The following is a 23,409-nucleotide window of genomic DNA, read 5'->3' on the forward strand; positions in this document are numbered from 1 at the left end:
CGCAATACAATTCGCCCCCTCCCTCTTGTATTGCATCACTAAGCAAGCAAACAACACCCCCCAATTAAAAGGCTAAGACAAAATTAGACAAGAATACATTCATGAGGTCCTTTACTTACACAGTTTTTAAATAGACTAGTCCAGATTTTCAACCTCTTAAGAAATAAATCAGCCCTTGAACACCTTCGGAAGAGAAACAAACTAAACCTTGAAAAGCAAACAGGTCCAAGGGCCCAAAAATCTTCTCTAATAAATATTTTGGCAACCGCTTGCCATTATATTTGTATTACACTGGAAACAAGCTAGCTACTACTACATATCTAATGGCATTAAAAAATGAACAAGAAATAGTATCATATGCAAACACAAATCTCAGTAAGAATATTTACCTCAAGAGTGATTGTGTGGCCAGAAACATCAACAGCCTTGGCCCTAAAAATGTTGGCGATGTCGAGGACATCTCGTCGAGCAGCACCATTCACAGCAATCTTTATCAACATCAATTCTCGTTCAGCAAATGGCAAGTAGGTAAGGTCCCGTACCTGAGAAGTAAACAACTGTCAGCCAATGGTTCACTTGAGATATCATAGCAAAGAAACCATAATCATAAGACTGGCAAAGCGATATCTGCCTACAACCCAACGGATAATGTTGTCTCTATCAGATATCTAAAGCAAAAGATCAAGAATCTAGAGCACTGCATCATTCACAAGCAGCTAAAGGAAATGATCCAAAACCTATATGAATTTACCCTTCCTATCATAATTATATCAAAAAGAAAAAGAAAACCTTAAAGTGGCAACACGTGCACAGAAATCATCAGGAATGGGTGGAACAGCTTACTTCATGCCTCATCTACCATAAATATATTTTAATATGACCAGAAGCAAGCCACTCCATTTAAAAATGCTACCAGAAGTAAGTCACTCCATTTTTTTCTTTTGAAAGGCAATTGTAATGGTTTTATTACTCAAACTAAATATACAAAAAACTACCCTTGCGTGGTAGTGAATTTTAATTTAATTTTAAAATTTAATATATTAATTTTTTTATTATTTATAATTAAAATTTTAATATAATTTTTAATTGAATTTTTAAAATTAAAATGTTAATTTTTTATAATTTATAACTAGAATTTTAATTTAATTTTTAAAATTAAAAAGTTAATATTTTATAATTTAAAACTAGAATTTTAATTTAATTTTTAAATTTAAAATATTAATTTTCATTACTTATATTAAAATTTTAATTTAAGTTTTTAAATTCAAAATGTTTTTATAATTTATATTTCAAAATTTAAAATTTTTTATTTTAAATTCATTTTAGTTTTTTTCTTATCGATGCACCCTTGAAGATATTGACAATGTTAAAAGAGTGCCAACCTGGCACTTTCAACATCTGACTGTGGGGTGCCAAATCCGATTGCAGAGATCTGATCAAGGAGTGCCAAATACAATGTTTCTATAACCAAATACGACATAAGACGTCAAATCTGATGCATCTACAATCAAATTTGGCCAAAGAGCATCAGATCGACACTTTCAATGACCAAATCCAACCGTAGAGGCACTGATATCGCCGATGCCAGAGGAAATTTACTAAGAGAAGGAAAGAGGCAGATGGGTAGAAAGAGAAAGAAAATGGGATGGTAATTTTTCAAATTGATGAAAGGCAATTTTGTCCAATAATTTTTTTTTGTCTAATTCCTCCCCACATTAAATAGCTATTACCAAAATCCCTGATGATAATGGCTATTCAAGTTTATCATGAAATGATCATTCCATAAAGCAAACAGCTTCTTAAAGGAAGCTTAGTCATAGAGGGGGAATGGTTATTCTATTCCTACAACCATACGGGTACGTTTGGTCGATGAAATAGACAAAAATGAAATAAAATAATTATTACATAGGAATAGAATAAAATAGTTATTATGAATAACTATTATGACTTATTACAGTGTTTGGTTAGTAACAATAACTTTGAAATAAAAAATAAAAATATCCTTTATTATATATACAATTATTTATTTTATATATTAATATTTAATTTAATTTAAATATTATTATGATCAATTATTTTATTTTATTTTTAAATATTAATAATTGATCATTTATTTATAATATTAATAATTTATCATTTAAATATTAATATTTTATTTATAATTAAATGTTATTATGATTATTTATTTTTATTTTATTTATTGTTTAAATGTGAATAATTTATTTAAAACATTAATAATAGATAATTTAAATATTAATATTTTATTAATAATTTAATCATTTTATAAAATGCTAATATTTTATTTATAATTTAAATGTTAATCTGATTATTTATTTATATTTTATTTTTTAAATAGCAATAATTTATAATTTATTTTAAATATTAATAAGTAATAATTTAAATGTTAATATTTTATTTATAATTTAAATATTATTACTATTGTTTATTTTTATATTATTTTTTCCAAAGATTTATAATTTATTGAAAATAATAATAATTTAGTACTTAAATATTAATATTTTATTTACAAATATTAATATAAGTATGATCGTAAATTTCTAAATTTATGAGAGGTAATTTAATCTTAACATGTTTTGAAGCTATTCCATCAAACATGGAATAGCTAATATAAAGGTTTAAGGTGGGTTTAGTTAAACTGAATTTTTAATTTATTCTAAACCTTAAACGTTAAAGCTTAAACCTTAAAGAATAGCTATTCCTTGATCCAATTGTCAACCAAATATAAGAGAAAATATCACCTGGGAATAGAGGAGCTATTCCCCATACCAAACATGCAGTACATACCTTTCTAAGGTTATTCATTCATTACCCAACAAAACAATTTGCCAAAACCCATACAACAATTTACAAGTAATTCCACTAGCAAATTATAGTCAATGATCTTTCCAAATAATATTCTCACCTCATGCAGATCTACGAGCTTATAGAGTTGCTGCACCAACTTGCTAATTGATTCATCTGTACCTGGGACAACAGTTGTAATGCGGGAGAGCCCCTCAGCTTCTGCATGCCCAACAGCCAAACTCTGATGATAGGAAAGACATATCAGAAGATAAGAAACCCTGAAAAGAGAAGAGGAAGAGAGAGAGAAATAATAACAGCAAATTCACCTGAATATTATACCCTCTTCGAGCAAAAACCCCTGTAACAATGTTTAGAACTCCGGGAGAGTCATTTACCAGCATGGATAAAGTATGAGATTGGAATCCACTTGTCTGAAAAATATTTGCACAAATATTAATTTTTATACTAAAATACACTACCCTATCACAATGATATTTTTTAGTTAAGGAGAAGAAATTGTGACTCAAGTATAAAAGCGGACTCAGCAACAATAAGCTCAGACTTTGGAACTTGTAAAGTTTACTAAAGTTCAATTTCACATAAACTTATATCTGGTCATATTTTTTACTGAATCCAGAAACCTTTAAAGCTCTTATAAATTATTTTCTTGTTTTACCGGATCAGTGTTGTCCATTAAGATATCAAGCGAAACTGTTGAGTTTCCTACTGGAATAAATTAACTCAACTAAGCTCAGAGTAGAACAACTAAGAGTGATAACCACGTCGGAGACTTGTATTTCTTTAAAAGTAAGGTTCCTCGCAAGCACAAAGCATATTAAAATTAAGCAGCAGTAAGACTACGTATGCTTTTATTTAAAACATTGCCAACAAGCATTATTATTATCACTCAGGAGACATCAGAATTTCCAGGAGATGACTCATCTTCTGCATGAAGGATGAGGTAGCGTACAAACTTCATACTTAACAAGCATGAACTATATTTTCTTAGTGCCTGCTATCAAGTCTCAAGAATTAACTTACCAAATGGAACATGATTATGCATTTAGAGGAAGCTCAAAAGCCACAAAGAAGCTGCATACCAGGTCATTTACAAGGATAGGACTTCCATAACTCCTAGATAGGTCACTTCCTACTACACTAGCTCCTTTTCCACTATAATGCCCCTCGGAACAAGGACCCAATCATGCTCTAGAACAAGAAATATAATTTTGAAAGCCAAACAGTCAAAACTGACACTCAACAAAACTCCAATACACACTGCAACACTGTCAGAAGTAATGAATCTGGTGGCTTGCTCATGTATAATTAACAGCAAGCAAAAACTAAGGACCATGACTCTGTGTGTGTGTGTGTGATAGAGAGAGACGGAGAGACATTCAACCACAAATAAGCATTCTTACATCTTCATCATTGAGAACACCCCAATGAGCATCAAGAACTTGATTGATCATGAAACCATCAGACGGCTCCACCGGATAAACATCACCCTGCATGAGCAGACAAACGCATAAACTATAGATATTAGAGCAGAAATTGTACACAATTGAAGTGGTATATAAGGATAGAGAACACAAGGACAAAGTTGGAAGCATCAATAAACAAGTGAAGAAGATGTTAAAAAAGAAAGATACAGTGTTAAACAAGGGTGTAAGACAAGGCAAACAAGACAAGAAGTACACACACACATTACTAGAGACTCTGCTGCTGTAGCCTGTAACAAGCAACAATTACTATAAACATTTGAGTAGCCATGTGAATCCAACACCACGCAATGATAAAATAGTTCATAATGGCAAATGAACAACAGTCAAGAAAAACCCAAAACACAAAAATACAAGGTACAAAAATATGAGCATAGCAATGTCTGATCAAGACATAAAAGTGTCAATAGGTGATAACTGGTAACACATCCTTAGAAGTCCAAGTACCAAAATGAATTCAGTAAAACAAGTGTATGATAAACGCACGTACCTGTATAGCATTCCTTCTGAACCGGCAAGCAAGTAAGCTAATTAAATTCATACCTTTCCACCACAATTTATTTTTATGTGCTTATTTTTTCAATCAATATTTTCCCAAGCACTTTGCAGGTTCAAGAGCAAACTTTAATAACATATTAAAAATTTTTTGGAACATGACTAGGTGCACCAAGTCTCAACATGCTAGTCAGCTAGGCTTAATAGAAAAACAGCAAGGTAGTATTTAGCAAAAACTACTGTATAAAGGCCATCCTGTAAGATCCTCACAACATAATAGAGCATGTCACAAGATATACATCATTTTAACATGAGTTTTTAACCAAAGGTGAAATCCAATGACCTCAGCTTCAAATGTTTCAATCAGGAAAAAGAATCCCAAAAGCAAAAGCAAAAGAGTTACTTCTGAGTTTTGTGTACATGCATATCATGCGCATGTTGTATGCATGTGTGAAAAAGTAAGTAAATGCTTTAAAGTTTCTTTATACTCCATTTTTGGGTGCATTGACTCTTTTGGTTATTCATCAACCCTATTTTGCAGGACAGAAACTTGGATGTACATAAGCTGCAAGTAAAATTGTCTAGCAGATAAGACATATCATATAGAGCAAAGAAACATCAATCATTAATTTATTGTAACCCATGAGTAAAAAAAAAAAAAAATCAAGGATTTCATAATGTACATAACCAACTGAATGATTATAATGGCATTATCAATAAATAAGGATGTCCATTTCTACTATAATCCTATATGGTGCAATCTACAAGCCCTAGTTTGATTTTATACCTGTCTTTAAAACTTAAAGTCACAAAAGGATGATGGATAAACACTATTACTAATACACTAACCACAGATACAGCATCTTCCACATACAAAGAAATTAAAATATATACTTTGCAAGGAAAAATTGAACTGAAAGCTGAGAGAAATGCTTACCCCTCCAGAAACATCAGCCTCACTGAATACTGGTCTATCTCTGGCCCCAGCAAGAGCATTAACAGCCGCAGTTTCTTGAAGATCTGGATATGAAGCAGCTGAAAATCTCCAGAATGGAGCAGACGCACCCATCTTTTCCCTTCTCAGGGCAATCTACTAGGAAAAAGAGGACAAAACGTTTACACATAAATAGCCTTCAACTAACAAATGAAGTTGATTGGTGGAAAGTTAAAGGAGCTATCCAAACCACACACCAATTACATACTGATTAAGATTGGTAACAAGACAAGCATGCTTAAAAGCTTTTAAAGACTAGTGAAAAATAGTAACAATTAGAAAATTGTCATCAAGTAATTTAAAGGAAAGATCATTACCTTTCCTGTTCTAGCAATTTCTTTGATCCCAAACTTGCTTAAATTTCTTCGCACAGCAACCATTTTCCCCGGATCTCCTGTTACCTGGTCCACATAATAAGTTACTTATGTTATAACATTCAAGAAGACATCAGTATCCCTTAAGCCCTGCCCCAGAAAAAACAAAAACTAAAAACAAAAAAGAACAATGCTCAATCATAAGGTTCCATAAGTAGGGTCTAGGAATCCTCACTTCAAATGAATAACAAGGACAGCTTAGCTCAACAGGTTGAAGAATGAAAGACATTTCTTTTACTCTCTGATGTAATACGTTTATTATAACTTTTCAGTTTTCAGTATTTAAACTTGTTAGAAAATTAGCACTTTAATTCATTCACCATCTTATAATTTTCTGTTTGATATAATTTAGTTCAGCTCAATGACCTCAGCACTTTCAACAAGTTCAACAATCTCCATTTGACTGTATCTCTTGATAGAAATGTTCAGACATAAATCCAAGAGGAATGGCAACAAAGTTTCAAGGACTCAAGTGCTGATACAGATGACTCACCTTTTGCTGAAAAATCTGGAGTTGCAAAGCAGGCTAAAAAGAGTTCAGAAGTAGAATAATGATACATGGATATGTCTAGTAAATATGTCAGGAAAAGTTTATAAGTACAATACCTTGTATAAATAAGGCTTCTTTACTTTTTCCTTTGGTTAAAGAAATGAAAATCTTCTTCTTTTACGGTCTTTTATTTATCAAAAAAAATTTTAACTAGTTTATTAATTCTAGGTTTCATCCAAAAATGATTAAAAACCTTTTTCTTGACAACCTCAAACCCATAATTGAAGTTGGAATGTGCATAATCACCAACTCCGCAGGTGCCAAATATATAAATAAGCCCAAGACACAATCCTTTTCCATTTTTGGCCAGACTAAGTAATAATCATTTGTTAAACCCAATTTGAAAATATAAAACTCATGTGAAAAGGATTCTGGACCTGAAGATCAACTCCCTTTTCAAGCCTAAGTTGGAATAGAAAGGAAAACCATAATCCATTTGGCATATAAAACTAGGTCATAAAAAAGAAAACCATAATTCATTTGGCATATAAAACTAAGTCACAACTTAGTCCATGTTGCTCAGACTGGCTGGAAATTCAGGAGTACCCTCATCAGCACAACACTATCGGTTTTATATCTGACACAGGAAAATACCAACAGACACATCTTTGCTTATTTTGTTGGCCCAATATACATTTCTCATTTCCAACCATCTTCCTTCCCTCTTGTCCTACCAAACAAAGGACAAAGTAGAAGAAAAAGCCATTTTCCTTCCAACCCCTTTCTTTCCTAGCTCTTTCCCTCAAACCAAACACAAGCTTGACTTCTATGCAATAACTGCCCCACCAACAATAAAAAAAGCAAGCTGCCTTCTCTTGTTGCATGCATCAATCCTTGGCACCATCACCTCAAACTTTTCTTGCATAGCACATTAGAAAAACCAAAAATTTGAAAGTTGTTTGCAAATGTGAATGATATTTCTTTCCTTGACAGAAAATCAAACTAATGGCAAGCAACAATAGTTTCAGTTTCTCAAACACCACCTTGAAATGCTCCAGGGCAAAATAGCTGAATTTACATAGCAGTATGCCTTAACATTGCCTCAATCCTCAAGCTAGCCAAATAAGTAGCCAGTTGACTACCTCCCAATAAATTCTGTAAATACTTTCTAGTTTCCAAAGGTATCACATTCCCAATAATGTTGTATACCCTGTTCCAAAAAGTTTTTTTGTATTCTTATTTCTAAATATATCTTTTTGTCAAAATCAGTAAAAACTCAAAGAAATGTCTCAAATGTTTAATGTCTTGCTTTTTAACTCTAACACAACATTTCCAATATTGATAATTGTTTAAAAAAAATATTATGTAATGGACTTAAAATCAACCTCAGAACAAAAAGTTTTACTCAGTAGAAACAATTATTTACTCCATAAAAAATGCTTCTACATTGCCTGAAAGATAAGCTTAAAACTCCAAATAGAAATAGGATGGGGAGGTTTCTTTAACTAGATTCAAAAACCATTGACCATTATCTGCTATAATTTAGATACTATTACTTCCAACACAGGAGCTACTAAAAATTGTTCATTCTCAGTCAAGATGCATTTGCACAGAAACTCATCTTTAAGCAAGTATCAAAAACTGAAGCAACAATAGTATAATCTAGTCACTCTCACAATCATATAATCCCTACCGGACTTCATAATAACAAATTAGACTTTTCAAATTCATCTTCTCCTAGACAATGCATATTTGAGTTTCATAGCAACAAGAGGAGAAGCAAGGGAAAAGAAGGGGCGTGTACAAGTTTATGTCTGCCATTCATTACCTCAATTGTGAGTGACTGCTCTGAGATATCCACAATCTTTGCCCTGAAGATGTCCACTAACCACTTGATCTGGTAAGCAAGAAAAGATTAGCAAACCAAAAGAAGAAAAGGACAAAAACAGAATTCAGAGGGTTTCTTAACATTCTAAAAATCGCAGCAAGATCTACCTCAGCTCCAAACTTAGGATCTGCATTCACTTTTATAAGCATTAGCTCACGTTCAACCTGGGGCTCATTTGAGAGATCTTCAACCTGTTCATCAGATTAAAAGAAGCAATTTGAGGCAGACAGAAAGGGGAAAAGGAGGCAGACAGAACTAATTGGAAATAGAAAGGTACAGCCATCTAATAATAAATGGAAAAAAAATGAAACTATGGGGTACTACTTAAATTTGTCATCTACTCTTTTAAGAGATCTAATGCACAATCTTGAAATTGGATATTTAAAATTTTAAATCATTTTACCAGCAATATTAAGAGCTACCAGACATAAATACTGGAAAATTATTGAATAAAGAGGTTCACAGTCGAACAAAAAACTATCACCTCTCTCTCTCTAGAGATATATCATGCCTAATAAAGCCAAAAATTCATATCAAATGAAGAGTTCAGGTTGCTATTGTACCTTCCAAACATTCACAAGCTTTTGTAACTGCTCTACAACTTGTTGGAGCACTCTTTCAGTACCAGAGACAACTATGGTGAAGAGTGCCTTATCTTTGTTCAAACCAACTGCAAGGGACTCAATGTTGTATCCTCTCCTTGCAAAAACTCCAGCAATCCTATTAATCATTCCACTTTCATCACCAACAAACACTGAAATTGTGTGTCGTCTCACCCTTGATTCATCACAGAAAGCAATAGGAAGACATAAGTTATAAGCATATTGAAACAAAGCATACTAACGCAATGTTGATCCCAAAAGAATAACCAGTAAATCCAAATACTAACAAACAGTGGTCAAGTCGTTGAAAAGAACCTTCAACTAGTAACAGATAGAATACCATGAGAAATACATTGAAGTACATCCAGAATTCTACCCAGCAGCAGTTTAGTGCAGAAATGGACTTTCCGTGTTAAAGTCTTCATAATCATCCATAGAAGAAAAAAACAACAATACTCCTTTTAAATCATAAAATCAAAACTATAATCCAATACACAGAACATTACCACATGACTGGCAAAGCTTTGTGACCTACCCGCATCATCTACATAAATAAGGTACACAATCTAATACAAGAACAAGGACAACCTGTCCCTAAGAAAGAGTATACCCAAACACTTTTGAACACCTCACTGCCTTGACCGCCAACTTATAGCAAAATGTAAAATCTAAATGAACACTAAGGCTTCATCTGGTTGTTACTTTCTGCTTCCTCAAAGTTTGCAAAATAAAACAAAACCACAGCAAATGATAAAAATTAAATCATATTTGATTCACAATAAGCAAATAATTAAAATGTGACAAGTACTTTAGCATAGTTGTTCCATATGATAAGAAGTAAAATTATGCATTTTGATTAGCAAAATTTCAGTAGTTTTAAACTTTTAATAATTTCAAATATTGGTATTCCTTACTTATCCAAACCATACTTTTTGCTTGTTGCTTTTTGAAACAAAACGCATGTAGCAAAAGTAACAATCAGAACGAAAGAGGTGAAACCAAAGCCAGCAACTAATATAAATAGTAACTAGGAAAAAACAATAAATTGAAGACTGGTGGAGGAAACCAAGATTAACAATGAAATCAAAAGCCAATATAAAAAACAGTGGATTAGATAACAAACTTTGATCGAGTTGGAGTAGGAGGAACAGGGCCGTTGGCAGAGAAAGTACTGTTAGAGATCTTTTCGTCGACACTCCTCGGAGAGAGCACCAGTTTCCTTGGGGCATGGCTGATGGATATTCCTATCCTTGCTGGGAGAGAAATGGGTTTCCAAGCAGAGTCTAACTCAGGCTTTGAGCAGTGGATTGGAAAGTGGGGATTCGAGAGAGCCGCCATGAGAGAACAATGGAAACTATACAATATGAGGCTGTTGTCAGAGCAAAGCTCGTTAGGAAATACCAAAATGGAATGCTACCTACGGCTGCGTTTTGATTTTTTAGTTTTTTTCATATTTCCTTTTTTAGAACATGGACAAACCGTTACAAATGGGCAAAAAAGGAATGTACAATAAACAAAAAAAAATTTCGAAGAAACAATTATTTATTGGATCCTAAAATATTTATCTATATCTGTAATCAATAAAATATATAATAGTACGAATATTGAAAAATATTTTAATAGATAAAATAGTAATATTTATTCATTATATTTTTAAATTGTCACTTTTAAACATTTTTATTATTAATATAAATAAAATTTATCTAATTTTTAAATAGTACATATAATAGCATGGTTGGCTTAATTTTTTTTAATTTAAAAGCTATTATAAAGTTTTTATAAAAATAATAGTTTTTATAATTAAACTAAAATTATTTAGTAAATTTACCTTTTATAAATTTTTTTTATGGAACAACTTATATAAACTCTAACTTTAGTTAAAATTACCATAACGCGTATTTAATAAATAATTTTTTATTAATCACGAATTTATTTATTCAAAATAAAAAAATTAATTTTATTTTTTTATCTATTTAAAATAAATTTTTGAAAATATAAAAAAGACTTTTATATAACATAAATTTTATAATTAATAATAAATTATTAAAAAAATTTCAACAAATAATTTATAAGTAACACGTGATTCATAAATAATTTTTTATTGAATAATAATAAATAAATAAAATCAATAGAAAATTTGAATCAAATAAAAAAAATAAGAGATAGAAGAAAGTAATGAGTTGATTATTAAAACCCTTAATCTTAAAGAAAACTCATAAAAGAAGACGAGAAGTTTAAGGTGATAGTAATAATTCTGGAAAATCAAGTTTAGCTATTGATGTTATTACTAACAAAGTTTACTTCTATGAACAATATTATCTAAACAATCATAATCAATAAATATTATTTCAATTTTCATCTAATTTATCTCAATAATTATTGACTTATTTAATTAATTATTTCAATTATAAAGAAGTTAAGAATAAATAAATATCAAATAATTGTGATAAAGAATTAAGAATAAATAAATATCACATAATTGTGATATCAAATAATAAATTGAGAAATATCAATTAATAAAAAGAGTTTTTAAAATTTAAAAAAAAATTAAAAATAAAATAGAAAAGAAAATAATACCTGAATAAGTTTCAACTTTTGAATTTTTTTTTTCTTAATTTTTGTAAGAACAAAAAAAAAATCTTAGAATGATGATTTGTAAAAAAGAAGATAGCATAGGGATATTAATAGGAAGAGAGGAAAGACTATTTTTTGAGAGAAATGATCTGTTTAGGAAAAAATAGCTCTCTCAATAAGTTGGAGCTCTTTTTATATTTTATTTTTTAAAATTAATTATTTTTTAAAAGTTTTTTACAAAATCTTGTTTGATTCAGTTTCTGCTTTTAAGCAGTATATAAGCTAAATATAAACCAGATCAAATGGACACTAAAAATTTTAATTTATCAAATTATTTTCATTTATAAATTCTTTTTATAAACATCAACAACAAGTAACCCATTTTAAATAAAAATTTTAATTGTGTATTGAAAATTTTGGAGAAGTGGCTCCGTTCCGTCCATGCTCATATTTATATTTAGTCACGTGACCTAAGAAAATGTTTTAATTTTAAAATGTTGCAACATGTCTTGTTTCTGACTAAGCTAGTAGATTCCATTGCTTGTCCTAATTGTTTTCGTGTTTTACGAACAAGCTTTCTCGTGAACTTGGTAGGTCGGACATTTTCGTCTTAAATAAAAAAAAATATCTCTTTTTATAATAAGTTTTGTTTTGGTATAATAGTCAAATAAAATTTTAAATTATTTTAAAAAATTTAAATAAATTTTTACTTTTTTGTTATATTTAATTAAATTCTTATATTTTTTATTTTAAATCAAATAAACTCTTATGATTAATAATTGATTAATTATCATTCATCAAAATATCACTTATTATTATATATATATATAGTACTAATATGATGTTGATGTGAAAAGTAAAAAATATCATATGATAATATTATTATATTAAATTAGTATATTACGTCATCATTAATTATGATAAATTAACATATTATAATATTATAAATTATAATACGTTAATGTGTCACGTCAGTGTTATGTGATATAAAATAATAAATGTCATTTTGATTAAGTTACTTATTAATTATAAAATTTTATTTGATTCAAAATAAAAATCAAAATAAAAGTATAAAAGTTTATAATAGTTTTTATTTTTTATTCTGTATATAAATAAATTTTATTTGAAAAAAATGAATTTGTAATTATTTAATTGAAAATTTAAATTTAATTACATGTGTATCTACATTTTACGTATTTCAACCTGACCAAATTTGCACATAAATAAAACCTAAATCTTTAATTTTTTTAATTTCAGAAACAAAAAATTTTTAAAACTTGAACGAAGTATGGCACTAATTATAAACTTTCTTCACCGTCGGCTGGAGCTGGGCGAACCCCTTTTTCGTCCATCCCTTTGGCTTGAAAGTGCAATTTCCATTAAAGTCTTGGATATTTATCAGTTATAATTATGCCTCCCATTTAGGTAGATTGAGTCATTATTTTATATTTTAAATAATTATTTAAGATGTGTAAACAACTACTTTTGTAAAAGTTAATTTTAAAGATATACATTAAAAATTTAAAACGGATTCAAATTAGAAATTAAATAGTTAAATTCTCACTATATTATTTTTTAAAAAAAAATGCTATAAAATTTCATTTTAAATGCAAAACATTTACATAATTAAAGAAACAATTTTGTAATTCAAAAAAAATATGTAAATGAATATTTTGATAATTTGATACTCAGAAGTGTTTTTGGTAATATTAAAAATATGTTGGAACCAAAAATCACTTATTAACACTGCAAACGCAATCACATGAGCCCTAAATAGAACAGCCATCTCTATGCCAGTTTGCTATTAATGTTATTAGAATAGTTTAATCAAATTATAAAACATAATTAAATTTAGCTAATAACATTATAAAATGTTATTAGCTAATTAAAATTTGTGTAGATTCTGGTTTTGGATTGCTGTTCCGCTCAATCTTTGGACCCAAAAGGGTGATCCAAAATTAGAACCTAATTCCTAAAGCACTTTTGCTTTATGGCCTTATCCTTGTGCAGTCTCTTCTTGCCTTTCTATATTCAACAGTCACAAAAATTAAAAAATTAAAAAAATTAAAAAAACAAAAAAACAAAACAAAACAAAACATTTCGTTGGATGAGTTCAATTCGGCAGACAAAAAGCAGCTGAGCTGAGCTGAGCTGGATTTCACTCAAACTTCGCTTCAATTTGCCAACCAAAACTTTAGACCACTGCACGTGATTGTTTCTCCTTTTGCTCATTTGTCTACATTTCAATTTCTGCTGGGTTCAAGAAAATGAAAATAGAACCCTTGGATTTCACTGAATTTAATCCTATTTGATATTTGATATTCGTCCAGTCAATCAAGATAGTTTTTGTCTTTCAACTTAATTTAATCGTATCTGTTTATAATAATTCATATAAAATTTTTTATTAAACATTATTATCCTTAAATATTTTATTTTATAATAAACACATATTTTTTATTCAAATTATTAAGTCTCAAATGTTTTTCTTTAAAAAAAAAACTAACATTAAACAGATGATATAATGTATAATGAGTTTGACCACATTTATATGTATTTTACTCTCAAATTTTACATTCCCATTAATGACATTCAATAGGATTGAGCATTTGGGCGGTTGAAACTATCCAACTAATGATTTTTAGTGATTTCGATTGAAAACTGTTTGATTGATTGACTCCAATTGAAAAGTCCATTGATCGTGGTAATTTGGAAGGTTAATCGATCTGATCATTAATGGGAAATCCTTATTCCAAATACCAATAAAAATATTGACCCTTATAAAGTGAAAGGCTAAACTCTATCCTCTTTTTAAGATTCTCTTTTTTATCATCATGTTACTCTTTGCTTTGAGAACTATTCACGATGCTCGTAAGGGTTTCAGCTAAGCTTCTTTCATGAAACCCATTGCAAGGATATGAAATTGAAAGTGAATTGTAAATGTTCTCTGCTATTAAAAGGTTTTTTTCTTTTTTTCTGTTGAAAGTGTTAACAAATAATGAGCGTCATTAAAAGTGATGCTATGACAACAATTAAGAAGGGGATTAAGGTTGTTGTTTTTGAAGTTATTTAGTGATGTTTATTATTTAGTAATGAAATCAAAAGTTTAGAAAGGAAAAGATCAAAGTTTACAAACACAACTGTAACATATCAAGATTCAAGTGAAAGTCCATTACCACTGTATTTGTTATGTCAAATTTATTTTTACAATTGTTAAAATCGACCGACCATGAGCGGTCATGGTTTAATCAGCTTCTTCTTTAGCTCAGCCAGTGGCAATAGATTCCATCACGTTGGTAAACTTGATCGGTTGTGCTCTCCTCCACAGCTGACGTAGACGGAATCGCCCCATGCTCCCCGATGCATTCAAGGCTAGAAGAGTAGCACTGCCAATGGTACTTTTACCATTATAGGAACCCTTCAAAGGAGTCAATATTTGGAGTTAGCTGTTGAAGTGATAGGTTCCCATATTTTCATCACAAGTTGTCATATTGACAATAAATATCACTTGCCCTAATCACACTCTACTCTAACTTAAACCCCAAATTAGTGCAACACCATATCCGTAACAACTTGGTTGACCTAGTCAAGTCAATCATACTTCACAAGAAGTTAATGATGGTAGTGTGGATAAAGAAGTTAATCTCCCTGAATCAAGCTATTTCTTTTTTAAGTATTAGCAGTGACATTTTCTTAATTAAACAAATCTGAGAGTAAACTGATTTAGATTATAAGTATACTTTTTTTATAATAAAAAAAAAATAAATTTTATTTTTTAAATAAAAAAATAATACATCAGTCAAATTTTCAAGTGCATATTATAAGCATAATTAAAGGATAAGATTCTCATTATTTTGTTGGGTATCAAATACAGGGATGGTCCCAAGGCTTGGAAGGCAAAAGGTAAAATCCACATGTTGGTTCCAATCTCCACGAATCTGACAGCAGCCAATGGATTTTTGCGCAAGTCAACTATCGGTGGTTCCCTTGCCTTGTCATATGGGGCCCACCATTCCCCTCAAGTTTCCACTTGGCAACAAAATGAAGCAGACAAAATGAAGCCCACTTTGTCAGCATGTAAAACAAAGTTAATTAACAAGCAAAAGGGTTTGAGGTCGGCAAAAAAGAAAAGCTAAACTTTTACGATTTTATTGCGTAAATGAGATGTTACGAATTTATATTTATAATTTAAAAAAATACTTATTAAATGAAGTAAATTTTTTATTAAAATACACATTTCACCTATAAAAGAGAATTAATCTGTATTTATTTCAATTCAATCCATTTTTAATGATAAGAGATTCATGATAAAGATACCTAGTAAATTCTTCAAACTTTACCATCTATCTAACAAAATTACAAAAGCTTGGTACCGATTTATTTAGGATCGAAAGTTAAAAGGACAAGATTAAATATGGGAAAAAGAGTAAAGCGGAATGGAAAATTGAAAAAGGAAAAGTATAATTAAATTGGTAATTAGTAAAGTAGGGTCTAGGGTGTAGGGTCGAGTCTAGGGTGTGGGCTGTGGCATGTTTTGTACGTCCAAATTGCAGTATAAATTTATTTCCTCATGAACGCCATTTTCGCTGCATTCGGTTGAAACAGAGCGAAGAGTTAAAAAAAGGGCTTCGCTGTCAAAAAGCCAAATTCTACCATTTTTCCTCATTTTTCTCCATTCCCATGCGCTTCGCTCGGATCTCAAATCCTTTCTCCTCCTTCGCCTTCACTTCATCATCATCATCATCTCTTTCCTCTTCCTTCCGCGGTTCGATATCGAGAGCCTGAGCTTAACCTTCTCCTCCCTTCCCATTTTGCTCTCGATCTTTCGAAGCCAAAACCTTACATTTCATAGTTCCTTGATGATTATGTAATCCTGCGATTCCAATTTGTTTCACCTGATTTGCCGGATTTCCCTTTTGCTTGTACTACAAGGAACCACCATGGAAAACTTAGCAGCGCAGCTAAAACGGGGAATATCCCGCCAATTCTCAACTGGGTCGTTAAAACGGACTTTCAGCCGCCAATTCACGCGGCAATCGTCGCTGGACCCGCGGAAGAACAATCTGCGGTTCGGCTTCGGTCGGCAGTCGTCGCTTGACCCCATTAGGAGGAGTCCCGTCAGGGATGAGCTGACGGTGCCGGAGAATCTGGACTCGACCATGCAGCTGCTGTTCATGGCGTGTAGAGGGGATGTGAAAGGGGTGGAGGATTTGTTGAATGAACGCATTGATGTTAATAGCATTGATTTGGATGGCCGTACTGCTTTGCATATTGCTGCTTGTGAAGGTCATGTTGAGGTTGTTAAGCTTCTTCTTACCAGGAAGGCTAACATTGATGCCCGTGACCGTTGGGGTAGCACGGTACATTTCTTTTTTCTTTTTTCTTTTTCAAATCTTTTTACTTCTTTGTTTTGTTAATTTTTAATCCTTCAATTGTTTGAATTCTTGGGAAAGGTGGGATGTGATTGCAGATGTCATATTAAACTAATTGTTATGATTTTGATTAATGGTCTTTATTAGTTGGTTTGTTGAATTGGGATAATTCTATTGTATTGATTTTGAACAATGAGATTTAAAAATGTGTAATTAGATTTCGTTTTGATATTTTAACTATTTAGCTTTAAATGATTTGTGGTATTCTGGTATATGAAATTGGGATCTTGTGGAGGTTGGTACATTATCTGGTGCTTGGATTTGGCAAATTAAGACAAAAAATTGAGGAGAAAAGGAGGTAGATAAATGTGCATTGTTATAAGCGTTGCTAATGGCCCCAAATTGAATTTTAATCTGCTCCGTAACACTTCATATGGCAGAATACTTATCAAAAGTAGTTTAATTCATGATGATATGGATGCATGTTTAGCAATGCTAATGAAGTTCTTTTTGTATGGGCAGGCAGCTGCTGATGCAAAGTATTATGGAAATGTAGATGTGTATAATATTTTAAAGGCTCGTGGAGCCAAAGTTCCTGTAAGATATTAACTTTTCTTCTTTTTTCTTCTTCCATCTATGCATCATCTCTGTTTGTGAATGATGATTTATACCTGAATGAAGATTGATATTTACATGTGTGCCATGATATTAGAAAACCAGGAAAACGCCAATGACAGTTGCTAACCCTCGAGAGGTTCCAGAGTATGAGCTTAATCCATTGGAGCTTCAAGTTCGGAAGTCCGATGGTATAACAAAGGTTTGGTTCTCTTCACTTCCTTTTATTGGATTGATGTTTTTGGAAGCTCATGTATCGTCCAGTCTGAAAGGTGATTAGGTTGATTTGCAGATAGTATTCTGCATTTCATTTATTCCGCTGTGAAATGATTAGTCTAGGCTTCTTTTACTAGATCTGGTTCCATTTTCAGTCCAGTTCCGCTTTCAAGAGTCATGATGCTTCTTGTGGGCAATTGTTACAATTGATGAAAGATTACTGGGCATGTTACAATTTTTATAAAAGCATTAAAGTGTTGACAGATTAGTAGGCATTTTTAATGGCTTTTTAGGTGTTAATACTGGCTTATTTGGCATTAGTTTGGATGCCATATGCATCCAACCTTTTCTTTTGGTCTTTGCATGGTCACTTATTTGTTAAAACAATCTGTTGTCTTATATTTGTGGTGGTAACACTTTTTAGATTTCTGAGAAAGAAATGTTTCTTAAACTTGTTTAAGAATGTCCTCCCAAATATCAATGATGACATGTTGTTTTAAAGGTTAAAGGTTTTCTATGCTTTTGCTGCACAAGGTGGAACTTTGTCAATGATATTATGAAATGGTGAATCTCCTTCATATTTTTCCAAGAAGAAATAAATTAACTCTGCATAATCTTCCTCAAGTATTGACAAAACTGTTGCTTCTTTGAGCAAACTTTTGGTATACCCTTGACAGTGTTTTAGGCAATCACAGTCATTGCCTTTGTGGTTGATGCACAGATGTGCATCTTTATGAATTTATATTTATTGTCTTATGTTTGAAAGAGTAGAAGGCCTACATGATTCTCTTTCTTCTTTTCTCTTCTTTCTTGTTTTGTGCTTTTTATGGATGGATTCTTAACATTTCATAAATCACTTGCCAGGGATCATATCAAGTGGCAAAATGGAATGGCACAAAGGTTGCTGTAAAGATACTAGATAAGGACAGCTATTCAGACCCTGAGACCATGTATGCACTTACCTTGTTTTCTTTTAGATATGTGCTTGACTCATGTCAATGAAAACAGACATATTTACTTTCCTGTCTGACATCATTCATTTACACTTATGATCTTACTTTGCACATTGCTTGACTTCTTACGGTTGCTTGGAATTCAAAGTTTCTCTCATGCCATATGCTGATTCTCATCTAGATGTTCATACAGCAATACAATTTGTTTGTTTCATATCATTTTGATGTCTATTACTACTCATATCCATTTTTCGCCACTGCTATATCTGCTTTTGTGGCCTATGCTAATAAGTTTGTACATAAATTTTTTAAAAATGTTGACCCTCTCCGCGCCAGCTGTTCTTCTTCTTTTTCTGTTGTACTTCCTTTTCTGATTTGCTTTTGACACACACGAATGGCTGGTGACTGCATTTAACAAGAGTGTTCATTCTTGTGCATACTCTAAGAACAGGGAAAGAAACAGAGTATAGTTTGCTAATTTCTTATTATCAGCAGATATGAGTTCTGCAGTCTAAGTTTCAAACAAGAAGAAACCAAGGGATATATATGAGAGCAAAAATGGCAAGGGTATAACTCTAGTCTTGATAATTAGTACTGCACAAAGCTGGTACAAAGCAACTTTCTAAGAGGCCTTGTACTGCACTGGACACTAGAATGATTGATATGTAAAATTTTGGTTTAGTTTTTAACGAGTTTGCACTTACATCATTCATATCAGCATGTTCTGTTAGTTTGATTAGGGAATGCCTCTGAGTTCCTTAAATCATTTGTTATCTGGTGTAATGGCACCAAATGATGTATTGAATTGCATTTGATACAAATTTTGAGGTTACATGGCTAAGTAAGTGATTTTATCGTCTCAACTTTTACAGAGTGTAGCTCACATGGTTACCATATATTTCTTGTTTCATAATAGCTGTATGGTTTATTGCAATTCTTGTTAAAGGGATGATGGGATGTTATTGTTTGCTAACTTTGTTGCAGAGCTCTAACACAAAACTATATTCATATCTCTTCCCTTAACAGAAATGCTTTCAAGCATGAGCTAACTTTACTAGAAAAAGTCCGACATCCTAATGTGGTTCAATTTGTTGGAGCTGTTACACAAAATATTCCCATGATGATTGTTTCAGAGTATCATCCAAAAGTAAGCATATCTCTCTCCCTGTGTCTCCCTGCCTGCCCCTTGACTATCCTGTCTGTGTTTCGTTCTTTCAATTTGTCTATTTTATAAGTATAGGCATGCTTCTATATTTAATTATGATAGAAGATAAACAAATTTTTTGTTCATTTTGAGAGAAAAGTAGAAAAGTGGGATGACTAGAGAATGAAGATTTCCCCATAGGGCCTAATAATTTTTTTCCTATATGCATGAGCCGAACAATTGACACTAGGTAGGAGAATTAGCATGCCTGAAGTGGTGTTTCCTAATTAATGGACTTAACCCCACAACCATCTTCAGTCATTTATGAATACAACTTCGATTTCTTTCTCCTGCATATCAATATTAGAGCTTCTGATCTTTCAAATTTATTGCACGTGGTTTTCATTCAGTTTAGTTTTAGATGTTCTTGAGATGGGATGTACTCATAAGTTTTTCTGGCATGGTTCCTGTATTTGGTGTTTTACACCAAGGAACTGTTCTAGCAGCGTAATTTGCTTTGTCTAGAGAAAGTCTTTAGTGTTTTACTCACCACTTTAACATTACTATTGTGATGATCCTTATTTCAGGGTGACTTGGGAAGCTACCTTCAAAAGAAAGGGCGTCTATCTCCATCCAAAGTTTTAAGATTTGCTCTTGACATTGCCAGGCATGTGTTTTTTTCCTTTTGCATCACACTTAAAGAATATTTGTCTGTATTATCACTTTAATTATCATAAGTCCTATTTTCACCTATGCAAAATTCAAATGTTAATGTGCTGAATATGCTTCTTGTTCTTCTGTTCTACATTATTCTCTATTTAGTAATGCATGGAACTGCTTCAAGTCATTTATTTCTCCTGGTTCTTCACTTAATGACTATCATTTTCTTGATATCAGGGGAATGAATTACCTTCATGAATGTAAACCAGATCCAATCATTCACTGCGATTTAAAGCCAAAGTAAGGCAACCACTGTAGAAGTTGATATAATGGTTGCAGAAATTACTAGTTGGATTTTTTATTTACTCATTGTCATGTACTGTTCTTTAATGTTTGAAATTTTGGTAAGGTGCCAGAAATGTTTTGCTGGATAATGGAGGTCACTTGAAGGTAGCTGGATTTGGTTTGTTAAGATTGTCAAAAATATCACCAGACAAGGCAAAATTAGCACAGCCAAATGCTGATGTTGATCCATCAAGTGAGTTTGAGACCAAAAATCTTTTATTTGGATGTTTATTATAAGTATGATACTTGTATTCTTTCTGCTATGGTAAAACTGTGACTAATGATTTGGTTTTTCTGATTGTAGATATATATATGGCACCTGAGATTTATAAAAATGTGATTTTTGATCGAAGCGTTGATGCATATTCTTTCGGTATCATGCTATACGAGGTACATCGTCCTCTCAAAAACTTGTTATCGACTGACACAAATGTTACAAGGCTAAAGGCAATTTAATTGCTTTTGTAACTCCTTGTTTTTTCTTGCTGACATCTTTCAGATAGTGAATATGTTGTGTTTTTTAGAAAAACAGATGCTCACCTGTGTCCTACACTGTGCTCATTCCTCTTTTAGTTTGCTGTGTGTGTATGAGAGTATGTGAGTGAGAATGAGAAGTCAGTGTGAGGATTTTTTTAGGATGGGGTTGAGGCAAGTAATTGTTCAGGCAAATCAAAGCTGCATTTTAGTCTGAAACTAGGTATTAACCACTTTTTTCTTTGTTCTTGTATTGGTTCAGATGATTGAAGGAGTAGTGCCTTTTCATCCCAAGCCTGCTGAAGAGGCTGTAAAATTGATGTGTTTAGAAGGAAAGAGACCACCATTCAAGACCAAATCAAGAAGTTATCCTCCAGACTTAAGAGAGTAAGTTTGGGATTTGAGATAAAAAGTAGACTTACCTTGGTTTATAGCTTTAAGGTTATTGAATTAATAACAGGGTCAGATTTGTGTGTGTGGGTTTGTTTGGTGTTTTGTGTTCCTTTGAAATTTATTTATTTATTTTTTTTTTGCAAAAGGAAAAACCCAGGTCTGTTTTTTTTTTTTGTCTTTCTTCTCAGGAGAAAAAAGTGCAGTACATTTTAAAAGTTATCTTGATTAACTATCACCCGTACAAGTATTCTAATCTTTACTGCCATTGTAATATATAAACAGGCTGATTGAAAACTGCTGGGATCAAGAACCTGTTGTCAGGCCGATTTTTGCAGAGATTATTGTACGATTAGACAAAATAATTGCCAACTGCTCAAAACAAGGGTGGTGGAAAGACACTTTCAAGCTTCCTTGGTATGCTTCTATCATCAATCTTTTTTGTTAACAGGTAGTTTGCATATGCTACAGATGAACAAAATGTCATTGGAGGTCCTTGTATATCATGATTATACCCAAAGGTTTTCGATAAGTCTTTTAATTTGAGCTTGAGTTTTATCTTTTGCCCCTTAAAAAGTTCTAGGCTGTTCTACATTGAATTTCTGATTAGATGCCTTGTGATTTAATAAATAATTTAGAAATATAATACTAGAAATGTTATGCTGTCCATTCCTTGTTAGTAAGGTGTCATCGATTATTTACTCAGGCAGCAAGTTTTATGTTAAAGGATAAAAAATCTTGTGCTGAGAAAAACGGATTCAGTCAAGTGAAGGAGTGACGGTTTAATGTGATCAATTTCTGAGAGCATTTAAATAAAAATAGTGAAACAAAGTACCATGAGTAATTGGTGCCTTGCTATAGGTAACATGTTGTGCTGAAATATAATGGAATCTTGTTTTAAAGCATTGTATCCATAGTTAAATAGGGATTTTACATGGATAGAACGTACTACTGTATAAGTTAGAGATTCCTTGGTGGAGTTATCCCTGCAAATCTCGGGACTCCAAACTGTTGAAGTTTGTGAGGAAATCTAAAGCCTTACATGTGATTCTTTGCAGGAAATAAGGAAGGGGCTCAGTTCCTGCAAAAAAAGGGAAATAAGATGAAGATTTTGAAGGAGAGGTTTCAATCTCAAGTTTTTTGGAGCTTCATCTTAAATGTTGTATGTTATAATAATTGAGTTAACAGAGTGCAAAAATCATGTCGAAATTAAAAAGTGATGTTCCCTCAAGTCTTTCTTCTTTCATGGAGCTGTAACAGTTTCCTTGTTATGTACGGTGTGTGAAAGAGCTTACGTTACGGACCGAGCACACTAATGGAAAAAAAAAATACAAATATATATATATATATATATATAATGAAAAGAATTAATGTAATTGTTAATGCATTTGGGAGTGAATTGAAATTGAAGGACGGACCACACTCTGGATAATGCTAATTGGATGGCCTTGGAGTTGATCTTGGCCTTGATTAAAACACTTGATGCTTGAGTATTTATGGAGTGGGTCATGACTCATTT

The 23,409-nt window shown here is 31.8% G+C and overlaps 2 protein-coding genes across 2 annotated transcripts in view; one reads left to right on the forward strand and one right to left on the reverse strand.

Moving 5' to 3' along the window:
- Positions 1–10,544, reverse strand: part of LOC110422347 (ACT domain-containing small subunit of acetolactate synthase protein) — a 12,126-nt gene extending 1,582 nt beyond the window's left edge. Inside the window, exons 1-10 of the mRNA XM_021436216.2 lie at positions 10,274–10,544; positions 9,112–9,325; positions 8,656–8,739; positions 8,489–8,557; positions 6,114–6,197; positions 5,740–5,892; positions 4,227–4,313; positions 3,132–3,236; positions 2,924–3,046; positions 390–542 (exon numbers count right to left, since the gene is read on the reverse strand). Of these exons, the coding sequence (XP_021291891.1) occupies positions 390–542; positions 2,924–3,046; positions 3,132–3,236; positions 4,227–4,313; positions 5,740–5,892; positions 6,114–6,197; positions 8,489–8,557; positions 8,656–8,739; positions 9,112–9,325; positions 10,274–10,488 (1,287 nt within the window). The 5' untranslated portion in view covers positions 10,489–10,544. The remainder of the gene's footprint in view (positions 1–389; positions 543–2,923; positions 3,047–3,131; positions 3,237–4,226; positions 4,314–5,739; positions 5,893–6,113; positions 6,198–8,488; positions 8,558–8,655; positions 8,740–9,111; positions 9,326–10,273) is intronic.
- A 5,769-nt stretch (positions 10,545–16,313) lies between these two features.
- Positions 16,314–23,225, forward strand: LOC110422108 (integrin-linked protein kinase 1-like). The gene is made up of 12 exons (XM_021435890.2): positions 16,314–17,081; positions 17,616–17,690; positions 17,806–17,910; positions 18,789–18,874; positions 19,904–20,024; positions 20,609–20,688; positions 20,919–20,981; positions 21,098–21,219; positions 21,331–21,416; positions 21,763–21,887; positions 22,176–22,307; positions 22,949–23,225. The coding sequence occupies exons 1-12, from the start codon at positions 16,662–16,664 to the stop codon at positions 22,953–22,955; spliced, it is 1,422 nt and encodes a 473-aa protein (XP_021291565.1). The 5' UTR covers positions 16,314–16,661; the 3' UTR covers positions 22,956–23,225.
- The last annotated feature ends 184 nt before the right edge of the window (positions 23,226–23,409 follow it).

This window comes from Theobroma umbraticum, unplaced genomic scaffold, assembly GCF_002168275.2.
Source record: "Theobroma umbraticum cultivar Fairchild unplaced genomic scaffold, ASM216827v3 scaffold_130.0, whole genome shotgun sequence".
Classification (NCBI taxonomy): domain Eukaryota; kingdom Viridiplantae; phylum Streptophyta; class Magnoliopsida; order Malvales; family Malvaceae; genus Theobroma; species Theobroma umbraticum.

What these genes read in the sequence shown, in the direction of transcription:
- LOC110422108 (XM_021435890.2), top strand. Translation starts at nt 16,662, where the DNA reads ATGGAAAACTTAGCAGCGCAGCTAAAACGGGGAATATCCCGCCAATTC. An exon ending in TATTCAGACCCTGAGACCAT is followed by an intron (nt 18,875 to 19,903) that starts GTATGCACTTAC and finishes TTCCCTTAACAG; the next exon opens with AAATGCTTTCAAGCATGAGC. An exon ending in CACTGCGATTTAAAGCCAAA is followed by an intron (nt 20,982 to 21,097) that starts GTAAGGCAACCA and finishes GTAAGGTGCCAG; the next exon opens with AAATGTTTTGCTGGATAATG.